Below are 16,634 nucleotides of genomic sequence, written 5' to 3'. Positions count from 1 at the left end.
ATCCAATTTGTCCAATCCACAAGTAAATTATACTAAATTTATACAAAGCTGTAAAGTCTGTCCTTCGTCTCCTCTCGTCAAGTGTTGTCAGATCTATTTCCTCCAATCTGTTCTCATGTGGCAGAATCGACAACTCCGATACCATTTTGGTTGCTATCCTCTGTATCCTTTCCAGCTTCCTTATATCTTTTTTCCTGTGTGGGGACCAAATTAATGCTGCATATTCCAGTCTTGGTCTTATCATTGCTTTTATGATTTTTTTCACCATATCCTTATATATATAATGAAATGCCATTGTAATGTTCTGCAACAGATTATATGTTACCAAATATTCTATTTATATGCTTATCAGGGGTCAGTGTATCACACCAGTGACCAAGGTCCCTTTCTGTGTACTGCATCTATATCCATCACACCCATCTTTTATGTTGCAAAGGGTTTGTTCTTACTCTTTCCCATACTTATTATACAACATTTCTTTGTGTTGAATTCAATTCCACAGTGCTTACTCCATACATGTATCTCATTTAAGTCATTTTGAAGCCTCTCACAATCTTCTTTTTTCTTGATCCTTCTCAGGAGCTTGCCGTCATCTGCAAACATACTCATATAACTTGCCACTTTTCCAGCATATCATTAATGTGTATTAAGAACATTATTGGTGCCAGCACCGAGCCCTGTGGCATTCCACTCATCACTGTTCTCCACTCTGACTTTTTGTTTAGAAAAGGAAAACATGATAAATGAAGAACAGTTTGGATTTAGAAAAGGGAAATGTGTGTCACTAACTTACTGTGTTTCTACTCAAGAACAATAGACGTGGTGCAAGAGAGAGAAGGGTGGGCTGATTGTGTATATCTCGATTTGAAAAAAGCTTTTGACAAGGTTCTGCACAAAAGGTTAATCTGGAAACTACAGAAATGGGGAGGAATGGGCGGAAAAGTCATCGAGTGGATGAATGATTACATGTGGGCTATGGAGCCGGTAGACTATCCATCTGGGCCTGATGGTCGGCCTCGAGCCCGCCATGGCACAGGCAACTGTTTATAATGGCGCCATTTTAATTGGCTCATGCTGCCTGCCCTGGAGCTCAATTTTTTTTCCTCCTTGTTATCTCAAAAACGTAACTTGGAAAAAGGAAGAAAACAGGAAGAGAGAACGGGTTATTTTAAAGCCACAGATGAAGCCTTACTATTGGCTGAGCTTTGAAAACACGCTTGTGATTCGCTGGAAGTCCGATGACGTCATCACTGGCGCTCACCCAGTCAGCGGCCTCGGTGCCTTAAGGCAGTATCACACTGGCCGTTTTCTTCTAACCATTGTGGCTACTGGCAACACCCGTGTGCCCATCCAGGAGCGAGTTGTCAGTTGCCCGTAACCTGGTGTCACACTGAGCCCTTTTCTTCCCACCGCGTTGGCACCAGCTAGGGCAACCGGCAAATCCAAATTTTTCGGGTGTGCATCACACACGGCCAAGGTCAGTTGCCTGTATCCACATTCACAACGTAAACAAAGCACTTGCCCTGTATCAACATGGCTTCGTCTGCTAAAGTAAGGGCTCTCGCGGCTTGTGCTGCCATTACCCAAGTTATGGACTTGTTGCATCAGTTAAATGGAAGAAAGAAGCTGTTGTGGGTGTGGCGTGTCTGTGTTCCTCCGTGCCATTACTCATTGTCACCACTGCGTGTGAGCGGCCAACCCACCCATCTAGACTCTGATCGAGTAACAAGAAACACACACACACACACACCAGACTCATCATGAACCATGGCAGATGTTTCTCACAAACAAAAATGGCTTCGGCATTTCCTAGAGTTTGTTAGAACTTATTTGGTGAGTGGTTCATACAAGCCAAACATACCCAATGACAAGAAGAGAGCAGTGTTAAAGATGACTGCTCCCTTCTTGCCAAGAGCTAAGTTTGGTTCATGTGAACCACTCACCAAATACATTCTAACACTTTCAAGAAATGGTGAAGTCGTTTCTGTTTGTCAGAAACATCTGCAATGGTTCCTAATGAGTCTGGTGTGTGCATGTGTGTGTGTGTGTGTGTGTGTGTTGCAGTGGGGGGGGGGGCTTAGGACCTAAATTGCGCCCTTTCAAAGATTTACTGAGATCTGGGGGGGATATCATTCTTGTGAACACTACTACTAGCCTACTAATTATAATGATAATAATAACAATACTACTACTACTATTATTACTACTATTACTACTACTACTACTACTACTGCTACTACTACTAATAATAATACCAGTGACATCTCAAGTAATGGACGGCTTACTCTTTTGATTTTGTGGTGCCCTTGTCATTAAGCCGTGAATTTTGGAAAATCAACCGCTTTGGTGCGAATCGCCATAACTCCCTTATTTTGGGGGCTACAAAAATATTTTTGGTATCAATCGATGGCAAAATGCAAGGGCTATATTTTTTGATTAGCGACCGAGCTCGAAAAGTGACTTGAAAGGTCAAAAACTCCATAAATTAGCAAAAAACGACAATTTTTTTTTTTTTGAGTTCCCAGCCTTGAAACCTGCTCATTTTTTAAGAATTTCAAAAAACTTATTTAACAAATGATTTAGCCCTGCCAATGTGCTTTCCAAAATGGTGCATCTCATTTCCCTACTCCCATTAGTTTCGTCGCTAGAGCTCGAATTGTAAACCCTGTCAAGAGCGATGTTGACGAACTCCAGACACTTTTCCGTTTTCGTCTAGTGTGGCCTTGCTATTGCCTCTAGAAGGCTGTAATTTGACATGTAGCCCCTCTTGGGGATTTTGTGATAACTCTATTCCAAATTTGTCGTCGAGCTGTCACAAAATAGCCTGTTTTTCGGCCCTTTTGCCCTGATTTGGACACGTCCTTGTTTTTTGCTTATAACTTTTATTTTGTTTATATAATGCTGTCCAATTTTTTTTCTGATTATTAATCTATTAAAAGAGCTTTCAGTTGCCACCAAGCACGCCTTTTTAGCTTTAGTAGTTTTCGCTCGAGGTCGACCACAATTCGCGACAAACATTTGTCGAATCTGACTCATTTCATGCGCCGCGATGAAAAACCTTCCTGAAGCCACAAAAATTAATATATCTGCATAACAAATATATGAACACTTCAATATCTTTACTATCTTGTTTTAAAACAATTTAAAGATATCCATATAAAAAGTTACGATTTTTAGATAATTATTTCACGGCCTTCCCCCCATTTGGTCCGACTTATGCAGGGTATACTGTAGTCTTTTTCCCTGTCTTCTAAATTGCATACTCTTGACTGGAGATCACTTTGTAGTTCCCTATCTTGTGTGTCCTCCTCCCTGTTCTTCACTATTCCAATCCACTTGTCTAGTTTCCTCTTCATCAGCAGTATTCTTTTGTACATAGCCAACTTTTTACTCCCAAAACCAGAGAAACTAGGATTCGTAACGTTCGTCTCCACTCTTGTCACTGGTCCACACATCTGACCTTCGTACCTTCCTTTGTGCTCCATTTCCTCCTCTTCCTGGTGTTATCCACTCCATATTATCAACCCTCCCACTCATCCTACAAACAGCTCAAATAGGAGACGGGCCCAACTCAGAAAAGCTCCCCCAGACCCAGCAAAAACACAACCCGGTCTGCAGATGAAAATCAGCACAGGTAGTGGGGACCACTACACCAGGGCTGCCGTTTTTCCGTATCTGTGGGTTTCCTACATTCTCTAAACATTAGATGAGAAAGAAAATGGCTATAAATAGTACTATTGGACCATGTACTAATGTAAACCGATGAATATTAGATTACAGCTAACTCTTTCCCTAATAAGATAAATGATAATAGCATAATATAAATTATATAAATGAAAAATCTTACCTAGTATTTCCTCCTTTTAAAGGGCCTTAAACAGTTGTCGGAGCTGTCACTGTCACACTGCTCGTTGTGTGATGAATCCGATTCTGAGGTGAATATAGGATTCCCTTCGTTACTTTCACAATTATCACTGAAAAAGTCTACGTTAGTGTTTTCCTCACTATTATCGATATAGTATTCGCTATGATCCTCACTGTCATCATTCTCTGAGTCAGTCTCTTGTGTTTCTGAATTTATAATATTTAGCGGCTGTACATCCTCTGTATGGAAAAGCTCTTCACTTGGTCCATTATTTATTTGATTTTCGTCCTCACTACTCTCCTCTTCACTATTGTGTAATAAATTGAGAGCCAGAACAGCACCATGACACCAGTTGAAAGTTAGTCTGCCATTCTAACACGTCTTCTTTTAAAAACTAGAAAACGGAATATGGCAATGATTGACAACTTAACCAACTTACAAATATGTACGTCCATTAAATTTGCAGCTATTATTTACTTGTGACAAATACTATCACTAACACTAAAGTAGAAAGCGCTAAAGTTTATATTTCTTACCTTAATGAAGTCTTACTCGAGTGAAGAATATAGCTAAAGTGGTCGAAGGAATGATTTCCATAGCTGATGATACCTTGTCTAGGAAAATGAGACGTCATTTTTGCTGATTATCAGCAAAACCTAATTGTGACATGCGGGAAAAGAGCTACACTCGCGCTGTCCTGTCTCCGTATCCACTCTTATCCAATTTTTCCTTAAAATCATGAATATTTCTCGCACAAACCACCTCCTCCTCCAGTCTATTCCATAGGTCAGTGCTTCTATTTCGGAAGCTAAACTTTTTCACATCTCCCCTACACGTGGTTGCCCTCAACTTCTTTCCATGTCCTCTTGTCTCTCTCTCGTTCAACACACACAGGTCCTCTTTGTCCAAATGCCCTGTACACCGCTATCAGGTCTCCTCTTTCTCTTCTTCTCTCCAGGGTTGTGAGCCCCACGCTATTGAGTCTCTCCTCATAAGTCCGATCTCTAAGTTCCAGTACCATCTTAGTTGTCACTCTCTGCATTCTTTCCAGCTTCCTTATGTTCTTCTTTTTGTGAGGAGACCAGACTACTGCTGCATACTCCAACCTTGGCCTTATCATTGTAACTATTATTTTCTTCATCATCTCCTCATCCAAGTACATACACAAATGCTGTCCTTATGTTCCTCAGCAAATTCAGAGTTTGTCCCGTCATCCTGTTGATGTGTTTGTCTGGTGACATGTTCTCTGAGACAGTCATTCCCAAATCTTTTTACTCCACTCCTCTGCATATTATCACACTTCCCATCTTATAATCATATTCACATCTACCACTCCTACCAAACTCCATTTTTTTACATTTCCCAAGGTTGAACTCCATCTGCCATGTAACACTCCACTCCCATATTCTATCCAGGTCCCTCTGCAATGCCTCTCAGTCCTTCACATCATTGACTCATCTCAATAGCTTTGCATCATCTGCAAACAAACTCACATAGCTGGACACTCTGCTACCACATCATTTATATAAACAGCAAACATTATTAGTGCCAACACCGAACCTTGCAGGACTCCACTCATCACAGGGCACCAGTTGGAAACCCTGTCCCTGATTATCATCCTCATTTCTCTGTTAGTTAGGAAGTCCTCCAGCCACTTAATCAGTCCATCACCCACTCCACCCATATTTTTAATATTCCAAATTAATCTTCTGTGCAGTACTTTGTCAAATGCCTTTTTCAAATCCAGTTACACTCCATCTGCCCAGCCTTCTCTCTCTTGTATTAAATCTGTCACCCTTGAGTAATAACATAACAAGTTGGTGACACAAGATCTCCCTCTCCTGAATCCAAACTGGCAATCCAAGATAATTTTCTCACTTTCCAAGAAATCCAACCACCTGTTTTTAACTAGCCTCTCACATATCTTCGCAACCACACTAGTGAGTGATACCGGACTGTAATTTAATGGGTCCTCTCTCTTGTCTCCCTTAAAAATTGGTACTATGTTTGCTCTCTTCCAATCTTGTGGCACCCTTCCTTCACTCAGGGAGGCGCTCATTATGGAGTGCAGTTTCTCTGCAAGGTGCTCACGACGTTCTTTCAAGATCCACCCTGATACTCCATCCGGCCCCATTGCCTTTCTTACTTCCAGCTTGTTCAAACTTTCCTTGACCTCCTGCACCATTAACTGTATCTCCTGCATAACCCTTCCTCTTTCCTGGCCCGGTGGTTGTACAGAATTGTCTTCTTTTGTGAAAACTCTTTGGAAGCTGTTATTGTGTGCTGTGTGTGTGTGTGTGTGTGTGTGTGTGTATTTGCATAATCAAATAGCCATTTTCAGTGTGTAATCTGTAAGTAATTGTGTTTCTTTCAATTCTTTAGTCTGTACACATCTATATGGTCGGGAAAAATTGGAAAATGAAATGCTGATAATGATTATAGTGATAATTGATAATTATGGTGATGGTGCTGGTTGTGGTAGTGGTGGTGCTGATAATGAAAATGTTTTTTGACCCTGTAAAATGTATCATATAGTGAAAGATGTTGCTGTTTTTACGCAGGCATGCGGGTATTCCGGCAGTTGGGGGATGTGGGCATGGTGTGGTCCCTGCAGAGTCTGATGGACTTGGAGGATCCACTGTTGCTTAGTGGTCACCTTGCCATGTTCCTCAATGAGTTCAACCTAGCACAGGTGAGATATCACTCTCTTTGTGTGCCATTTCAAATTTTCTATCAATCGTTATTCAAGTTGTGATGTGGATGACGACTGACAGGCTGGTCATAAGTACCGTATTTCCTGCCATATAAGACGCCCTTTTTATTAAAAAAAAAAAAAAAGATTTGAAAAATCAGCCTGTCTCATACCCCTTCGTTTGACAAAATAGTTCCCAGACGTCCCCAGAATGAAATATACAGAACCCTCTCAAGTTTCGTGCTATCCGAGTTTCACGATCCTCGAGTTTAGCGCTTAGTCCTAAATTCTTATCATCAAGACTTTCGCGCATTACCGCCACGAGTTTCGCGTTGCTTTGACATGTACAGGTCACATCTACCTACCGTCGGCATCATGCATGCTGCCTGAAAAGGCGGTGTCCAACCATTGGGGCTATGGGCAACCGCGTTTGCCCGTATGCCTAACCGGAAGCGAGTTGTTGGTTGTCCATATGAATGGAAAACGGTTGTGAGTACGAGTGTGGGTACGTGGGCACCTCATGGCTGTATGTAAACAAATAGACGACGGCAGTGGCTGAGGAGTGAGCAGTGGAAGATGGCCTACCAAGAGACTCGTAAAATGGACTGGCAGAGCTGGTTTGCTTACTACTTGATTAACAAGATAAGAGAACACCCCGTGCTGTGGAACCACAGTCCAAAAAACTTTTTTTCTCAAGTCTATGAATATCATAGATCTCCCGGTGTTGTTTTCCTCTTTTTCTTCTTTTGACCTGTAATGCATGGCAGCGATGGTGAAAAGTAATTGTGGAAAATAGCAAAAGGGCATAGAAAAGCAAAATCAGGGAAAGAAAAGAGCAGTAAAACACCTAAGTTCAGGGTGAAGTGTATAAGTGTGCACTGTGAAGTAAATAAGGGCCACTTTCTCAGTCACTGTTTGTTTTGATCGTTACCAATGACGGCGATCGACGCTATAGTTTTCCATGTGAAATTGGCCTATGGGGTAATGGTGGCTGCAGAGAATTTGACAGGTGTCGAGAGTGTGTGGTAAGGTGCGGGGCTAGGCGGCGATCCCCGCCACTGATAACGATCAAAACAAACAAAATGACAGTGAAAGCGGCCCTAAGTGCATGTTGTGAAGTATAAAAATGTGGAGAAGGAGGACCTAAGAAGCGATACAAAGCATTACAGGTCAAAAGAAGAAGAAGGTCCACTACACTGGCCGGTGTTGCGAGAAATATCTCCCCGACGAAATTAGTCATTCTGCTGTCCACCACGCATGCGCGCTGTTGGAATACACAGCATTAACCCATAAACTGCGCAATTAAGATTCGGGAATAGCTCCTGGGTGCACAATAAATGGCAAAAAATTAACCTGCTGGAAAACAATTTTTAGTATTACTACACCCAAGAGAGACATGTTGAGCACCAAATAGTGCAAAAAAAAAAATAATAATTCACTTAATGTGGCAATGATGGCGGGATAAAGGTTGCGGATATGAGGCGACCTTGGGAGCGCTGGTAGTGACGGGGTAGATAGGACGGTGGCAAAGGAAAGATGACACACGGCACAGTCACGTCTGAACATTCTCTTGCCACGAATTATTCATTTCAGTTACAACAAACAAAATATATCACAGGAAACATCACTTTGTCAGTTTCGATAATCAACCTCTTGCGCATCATTATCAAGAGGCCAGTCATTAGTCACACCAGCAATACTCTTGTCAAAGTTATGAATGTCTGGCACAAAATATGATCCATCAGACCAGATGAATGGAGTATGCGTTGTCTTGCGTCTCTGAGGCTCCTGTTCTCCCTCTGCCTCCCCCTCCTCTCCCATCCCAGCTGACACCCCTCCCTCACACAGTTCATTAGCTGAGTCTTCTCTTATACCCCCATTGTCGTTTTCCACATCTTTCTGCCACTCTGAACCATCGGACAGTGATGATGGTGTCAGTGAGTGACTAGACTAGCTAGTAACTTTACGCACTGTTGGAGAAGCACGCGTGTCTGACTTTGAGCACCAGAAGCATGCTCACGCTTGCCACGCTTCCTCAGACCAGCGAATCTGATGGTTGAATGCAATCTGAATCACTGTCTCTTTCAAATTTGTCTACTACAATCTTTCTCTTTACCAATACTTTCTTTTTACCCCCTCCCATGCCTCCCCCTCGGTCACGACCGCAGGAGCTATATGAGACTGGTTGGCATCAGTAGATGACATAATTCTACTCTCCATGGCTGCTAAAGAGCAACTAATATGACGATAGTGACTACATGGTGTGAAAGAGGGATGATGATGCCACACGAGGTTCATTGGAATATACTTTGGCATTACGGGAAGTATAAATATTCACCTTGTAACTTGTGTCATCTTAAGATGTCTGGCGCAGTCTAACTCATAGCATCTTGAGATGTCTGGTGCAGTTTACGGGTTAAAGGTGTTAATTTGCCTGGATTTGTTCTAGTTTGTCCGCTTGTGGTCTTTGTGAGTGGGGAGGGAAATATGGAAGCAGTAAGCAAGTTGAACCTCTCTGGGAGCTATTTTGCGGCTGCGGTGGCAGTTTACGTTCAATAGGCATTGACAAGTCAATCATGATGTTAGTGATTTAATGATTTATAACAGAAAGAGTTAGCAGATTATATCATAACACAGAAAACGACCAGAAAATAGAGGTTTGTCCAACTGTCCCACGGGTGACCGCGAGCAACTGCCCTTACTTTAGCAGACGACACCACGTGGATCACAAGCGTATATTCAGAACTACCAACCAATTGTAAGGCAGCCGGCATCAACTGTGGCTTCAAAACTACCTGTTCTCACTTCCCATTTTCTGCCTATTACCAAGGTACGTAGTTTGAGATAACAAGGGAGTAAAGTCGAAAAAAATTGTGATAATAAGGGAGTCAAGTCGGAAAAAAAAGTAATTTTTTCCACGGGTTGGAACCAATAAGCGCTTTTTCATGTACCGTACTCTCTTGAGTTTCGCGCTTGCTTCATTCTGAAGGTATAGCGCTAAACTCGAGGATCGCGAAACTCAAGGTATTGAAATACATGAAAAAGCGCTTATTGGTTCCGGCCCGTGGAAAAAAAATTACTTTTTTGACTTGACTCTGAAAATGGAAGTGAACAGGTGATCTGAGTTCTGTTGAAGTTGGCTGTTACACTGAACAGCTCAGTTCTGAGAACTGTGTAACAAGAACAATGATTATTAACACTGAATGCTGTGTATTCACAGCACATGTGTGGTGGACAGAAGAAGATATTTCATGGAAACACTGGCCAGTGTAGTGGACCTTCTTCTTCTTTTGACCTGTAATGATTTGTATCACTTCTTAGGTCCTCCTTCTCCACACTTTTATACTTCACAACATGCACTTTTACACTAATTTTGTTTGTATTGATCGTTACCAATGGCGGCGATCGCCGCTCTGTATTTCCACATGAAACTGGTCGATGGGTAGTGATGTGATGTGATGTAGAGTCCCTTTATAGAGAGAGTCTTGACATAGGCGGCCCTGTATATAGGGCTGCTGGACGCCATTTTTGGCTCTTTGAGCACCGTGCCGACTTTGAACTGAGGTAAAAAAAACATAATTTTACCTATTTTGGAGGCGGATTTGGCTGCTTTTTAATGTAGCAATGCCTTGTTGCTTAGCCTTCGGCTGTAGCAACATACCACAGAGGGGATACAAAGTGAATAATTCAACTGCAAGGCCGCTGAGAAGACAGACAGAGTTGTGCTAACAGTCACTCGTCTTGGGAGGAAACCATCGGTTATGACAGCAGAACACACACACTGCCATTGTGTGTGTCTTGCTGTCATAACCGCCCTCACATTGTACTGTGTATGGAAATCATTGTGAGAGAGGCACAGCTACAAGGACTGAAACAATCGTTCACATCAGGTCCAGCCATCGAAGCTAATGAGGGAAGGTGTGGCCCTCATGGCCGAAATTATTGGATGTGATATCTCCCAGACGGCTCTAGCTGTTATTACAGACTCACAATGGATATTTCACACTCATTAAGGCCACAGTCTAATAGACTGGACGTGTTACATGAGTTTAATGAACAGAAGCTAGCTTTTGGTGAGCCATACCTGTCTTGGTAAAACTCTAGAATCACACCCAACTCACTCTAAAAGTTAACACATTATTTGTTTGGATTGTATTTGCTAATCATCACTCTGGTAACCATTTCCATTATTATTACTCGTTTATGAGATTTTAGAATGCTGGGAAATATTACTATTTCAGCAGTGATAGGTTAGGTCACTATTTAATCATGTGAAGGGTCTTCAGCTAGAAACTCCTCTAGGTTGGGTTATAAGTGCATCTTTATTTAATAGCCTAATATATAAGGTTGCACAGTCTTCATTTTCATGGGTACCAATGTCATTATAATATGTTGAAGACATTTTCCTACAGTATTCTCTAAGCCTAGCTATTTTCACCCTCGAGCAAAATGAAACACGTTTACATGGCCTTAGTATTTTACTCTATTATTTTTTTAATCAACAATAAGTATTTAAATTAAATTAAATGCTATTGAATTATAATCATTGATGACTTATCTTCACAATACCTTGGAATCGCACATAACATTTATTGCAGCAATAGTGTGTGTGTGTGTGTGTGTGTGTGTGTGTTAACACAATAAAGAGAGCAGCACGGCGAGTAATGGAATCAGTGCCTCCTCCACCCCCATATAATTAGTTTACACTAATTTTCTCTCTATATTCTAAAGTTTACTGCAAGCAGGTAATGGAAAGGAAACAAAGTGCCTTTGCATTGATGGAGCTTGGGTAGTTTGTCAGTGGCCCATGACAAGTATATCAAGGCTCATGACGTTCAGGAGGCAGCGTCCCTCCCTGCAGGCAAGGGTCAGGCGATGAAGGGATATGTAGGTAATAGAAAGACTTTCCCAACTGCTGCTGATAATGTTTTACAGCGATAAGTATTGTTAAATCCATCCATCACAGCAGCAACACTCAAAGAGAAGCACCCAGACTTGTGTGAAGTCTCTCAGTACTCTCTGAGCGCTGCCGCCTCTCAAGGTCGTCAGCAGCCCACCGTGACATGCATATATCACAGGCTACGTGGGTTACTGAGTGCTGATACTGAGACAATGGCTGATCGTAAGGCTAATAATAATCTCCTGTCACCTTCTTACGGCACATTACAACGGCTGGTGACCAAATTATGGTAAAGTATAAGGGCATAATGGTGGGTTGGCGATACCTGTTGATGTAGACACAAACTGTCTTTTATTTACTTTCTCAGAGCTCGTTGGCTGCTGGCTCGCTGCTGGCTGTTAGAGGAAGGTGTGCAGGTCTGACACAAGTGTGCTCAGTTTCATTGGACGACCCGTATGGCTGTGAAACAGAAATACAGAGCGTGTGCTAGCGTTTGAAAAGCGTGGCGAAAACTGGGCCAATAATGGCATCCAAATCTTAGGTTGTCGGGACTCTCTCTACCAATGGACTTTAATGTGATGATGTCGGAGGTATTGCCTTTACAACGGCACCTCGTGGCGGCTGCGGGGTTAGCCTCGCCCCGCACCTTACCACACACTCTCAACACCTGTCGCTTTCTCTGCAGCCACCACTACCCTATAGGCCAATTTTACGTGGAAAACTATAGCGTTGATCGCCGCCATTGGTAACGATCAAAACAAATAGTGACTGTGAAAGCGGCCCTTATTTACTTCACAGTGCGCACTTATACACTTCACCCTTAACTTAGGTGGGCTATCTTCTACTGCTCCTCACTCCTCAGCCACTGCGATCGTCTGTTTACATGCAGCCGTTCGGTACCCACGTACCCACGCTCGTACTCACAACCGTTTTCCATTCATACGGACAACCAACAACTTGCTCCCGGTTGGGCATACGGGCAACCGCGGTTGCCCATAGCCCCAATGGTTGGACACCGCCTTTTAAGGCAGCAAGCATGAGGCCGATGGTAGGTAGACGCGATCCATACATGTCAAAGGAACACGAAACTCGTGGCGGTAATGCGCAAAAGTCGTGATGGTAAGAATTTATGACTAAGCGCTAAACTCGAGGATTGCGAAACTCGGATAGCGCAAAACTCGAGAGGGCACTGTAGGGCCGTTTGCCTACCACCGCCATCTTGATGCAACTTGTTTGCTCTGTTGTGCAACGTTGCTCAACATTTGGTGGCCATTTCATCAACCAAATCCTAGGCAGCTTTCATTTTTGTCGACGGAGAGGCTTGCCCTGAATAAGTCTGAGAATGGGAGCAGCGTCGACCAATCGCTGAGCAAGGATGGTTGATGACATAGCACCAGTCAGCTGCCATGCACTGCACAGCTCGGGTGATCCAAATCCACTGACGCACCCAGGTTTTGAGTGCATGACAGTGCCTTTCAGGTGTGTGATAGCATGAGGATGGCAACTTTGAGGGTGTGTGTGATGCAGTGAATTGTGATAATGGATGGCACAATAGCAAGGGGTTGGGTGTACTAAAATATGTAATCATTTATATAATGATATTGAGGAAAAACTAAAGATTGATTGCTTGCCCTTGCAGGATCTATATCTCCGTTCATCATCACCTGTGGCTGCACTGGAAATGCGGCGTGACCTGTTGCACTGGGACCAGGCACTTCAACTTGCCAAGAAGCTTTCCCCAGACCAGATCCCCTTTATCTCCAGGGAATATGCTCAGCAACTTGAATTCATGTAAGGCTACTTTTTTTCTTGTTTATTTATTTAGATTTGAATTTGTGACTTTCAGTTTTTTACATTATGCAGAGAAATGTATAGGGGAGAGCGGTGATGATTCGGCCACTTTTTAGAAAAATATTTTTAGAAAAAGAAGTTTAAGAAGTAGTGTAATTTTGTTGATCTCAAAATTTTCCTCCATCATTTGGCTCTTTAGGCTGCTAATATGACACTCGTAGCTATTTCCAGTTTTCAGATGTAGGTGATGAAAGACAAGTTTCTAAATCGTAATCATAATATTCGCCATAATATTAATATAACTTAAGTTTGATTGGCTAATAAACAAGATTATATCTTCTACAAAACATTTGTATAAGGACAAAAGTATCCTCTCAATATTTAGAGTGGAAAAAAATAAAAGGAGAACTACAAGAAATATCTCAAAAATTTTGGTATTATGGCTTCCTTCTCTTCTCACAAGCATAATATGTGAATATAAATCAACCAAATTAACCTTTTTATAACCGTTGCAACACCTATAATGTTTAAATTTATATAAATTTAATAAAAATCATGAAAAAATCAACTGTCCGAATCATCACGACTATGAAAAGCAAATGTGTGGTCACATTCCTTTTTCCAGCACGAGAGCTGGGTGATCGTGTTATACGGCAATACCTTCGCCGTGCATCGCTGCGTCACCGAAATAATTTACATCTCACTAATTGGCACGTTTTTGAAGTGAGAGCTTACGATACACCCTGAAAATATTACATATGAGATGCAAAAAAACATAAAATAGGACTTGCATCGAAAAGAACAGCTCTGAGGGCGTGGTTGTCCCTTTGTGGGCCAAGGCAACAAAGTTTTGCACATTCACACAAAATCTCGCAGCACTCAGTCCCATACATTTTACAATAAGTGCTATGGCCGGACCATCCCACTGTCCGAATCATCACCGCTCTCCCCTACTTGTGTTAATGATTAAAGTTTTCTTTATCAAAGATTGAATCAAGTTGCATCTCAAAGCTTTTGGCCCTTAGAAATGTAGTAATTTTTCGTTATACAGTCGTCCCTCAAATAGTACGGGGGTTAGGGACCCAGGATCCCCGTACTATTTGAAAATCTGTATAAAATTCGTGCCCCCCTTAGAAGCACTCCTGGGCTGTATTTGAGAAAGGGAATCGGGACTCTCAGAACGTCCCGAGTGCTCTCAAATGCGTGACGCGGCGGCACAAGTTGCCAACTCGGCTCGTCTACTGGCTTCCGGCCTTGAGAGGTGGAGTGCCTTTGTGCTGTGATGACATCATCAGCAAATATGGCGGCCCAAACAAACACATATAAATGTTTCCATTGCATTTCACCTCTCTGTGCCACATGCTGTCCAGAAGACACTGCATCAGCTTCCTTTTCATCTTCTGTTGTAAGGAGTTTGTCAGCCAGGACAGCTAGTAATGTGTGTTAAACGTCACCAGGAAGATCAGCGTACGCCATTTTGCTGCGAGTGAGACGCCGTTACCATAGCAATGACGAGGCTTAGTTAAAGGACGGCCTTTATCTCCACACTTGCAGCGCTCATGGAGGACTGGCAGTTACTGCGGCAAGAATTTCTTTTTCACTATGATTTTCAGGGTGTTGGCCCTGAGGGAGTAAGCCATTTCAAAGGCTGTAGTTGGGACCGAAAGGGACAACTACCTCCCGAACCAACACCAAGACCAAGATGATAGATGCAGTGAACACTGCTCTCATTTACGTGGTATGCTCTCCCTACGGCAACATAACTCATCCCAAAACGTAACTTCTCCTAAATCTGAATTCTTCTGCAAGGTGAACACCTATCTCGAATGCTTTGGAGTGCTTTCAGCAGGTGTTTTGGTAGAACAGTGTTGCCACTCACGCCATGGCTACTTGGTGCGACGAGCGGGAAATTTAAAAATCCTAAAAAAATTCTTCCATGACAATCCGTATAAAACCGAAACCGTACTATTGGAAACTGTACTATTTGAGGGATGACTATATTTTCTGTGTACTGTTTTTTTTTCACAGTTTAGGAACTGTTCGACTCAAGGGCAAAGACAGAAAACAAAAAATAAAAAAGGCCGCAGAATGGGCTCTTTGTGCAATACCTACTCCTTACGGGGAATACGCCTTTATAACATCAAAATCGTTAAAATATACAAGAAATGAAACTTTGCTAATGATCCTGACCTACCTTGAGGCATTGATGCCTGCTGCCAAAGAGCCCTGCATGACAGTCTGCCATCTCTAAATGTTTACTTGAATATCTCCTGTGCCATACTCACCAGCTCTTTCTAAACTTGAAGAAATAGCTTATTTCACAGCTTCCTATTGTTTTTTATTAATTTTCTTTGTGAAAGTCCTCAAGTTGCATTGTACGCTACAGTCACCTCTCGATTAGCATGAGTTTAAATGTCGCGCTTTTGATTTAACACGAGTTGATATTTAAGGAGATACATTTAACTAACGCGATATGTTCGATTTAACACGAGTTTCATCGATGATGTCTCCGCGCTGTGACGTCATCGAGCGTGACGTCATCGATGAAACATTATTAATACATTAGTAGGTCACGGAAACAACAAAAACACCCGTTCTCATTTTATTTAAATTTGTTCTTCACCTGCGTCGGCCACCGTCCCTCTTCACCCCACACTCCTGTCACCAGCCGCTCCCTTCACCTCTGCCACTCCGCCTCATTTGCCTCCTTCCTCTTCCTTTGACTACCCCTGCTATTGGTGACAAAGATAACTCCTTTAACTTTAAGTTTTCTAAAGAAAGAATTGCTACATTACATTTGTGAGTCAATGACACAACAAAAACATGTCCTCACACTCACCATCATCACTTTGTTGATGCGTCACTGGTCGTTGTCGTCTGCCGAATTCTCACCCCGCTCTCCCTCCTCCATCCTCACCCCGTCCTTCCACCTCCCTTACTTTAGCAGGCGGCGGTACGTGGATACAGGGCGACTGCTATGTTTACCGACCTTGGCGGCTTGGCCGTGTGTGAAGTACACCCAGAAAAGTTGGAGTTGCCAGTTGCCCCTACCGCCAACACGTTTGGAGGAAAAAGGCCCAATTTGACACCAGCACCTTTAGACTCCATCAGTTGGGTGAATGTCTTGACTGTGTTCACACGAGCTGGGGCGGGATTCACAGAGATGTGTGCTAATGGTGCGTGGTAAAAACTACGAACTATTAATTTGATTATCAACGTTAAATTCAGAACAAAGCTTTCATTTCCTTGTTACTTGCGCAGGCGGCGCCATGCTGATACATGGCGATTGCTTTGTTGACGTTGCGGATATGGGCAACCGACTTTGGCTGTGTGTGATGCACACTTGGAAACTTTGGAGTTTCAGGGTGTCGTGTTTCTCCGTGTCC

At 42.6% G+C, this 16,634-nt stretch overlaps 1 protein-coding gene across 4 annotated transcripts in view; it reads left to right on the top strand.

The window, feature by feature from the left end:
* The window catches only part of LOC126984663 (WD repeat-containing protein 19-like), a 161,769-nt gene that overhangs the window by 130,349 nt on the left and 14,786 nt on the right, over window positions 1-16,634 (top strand). For all 4 annotated transcript variants that reach the window (XM_050838552.1, XM_050838560.1, XM_050838559.1 and 1 more), the window contains 2 exons: window positions 6,427-6,557; window positions 13,097-13,248. In XM_050838552.1, the coding sequence (XP_050694509.1) occupies window positions 6,427-6,557; window positions 13,097-13,248 (283 nt within the window). The remainder of the gene's footprint in view (window positions 1-6,426; window positions 6,558-13,096; window positions 13,249-16,634) is intronic.

The sequence above is a fragment of the Eriocheir sinensis genome, chromosome 5 (genome assembly GCF_024679095.1).
Source record: "Eriocheir sinensis breed Jianghai 21 chromosome 5, ASM2467909v1, whole genome shotgun sequence".
NCBI lineage: Eukaryota > Metazoa > Arthropoda > Malacostraca > Decapoda > Varunidae > Eriocheir > Eriocheir sinensis.
Note: the sequence above shows the minus strand (reverse complement) of the source record. Positions and strands in the feature narration are given on the sequence as shown.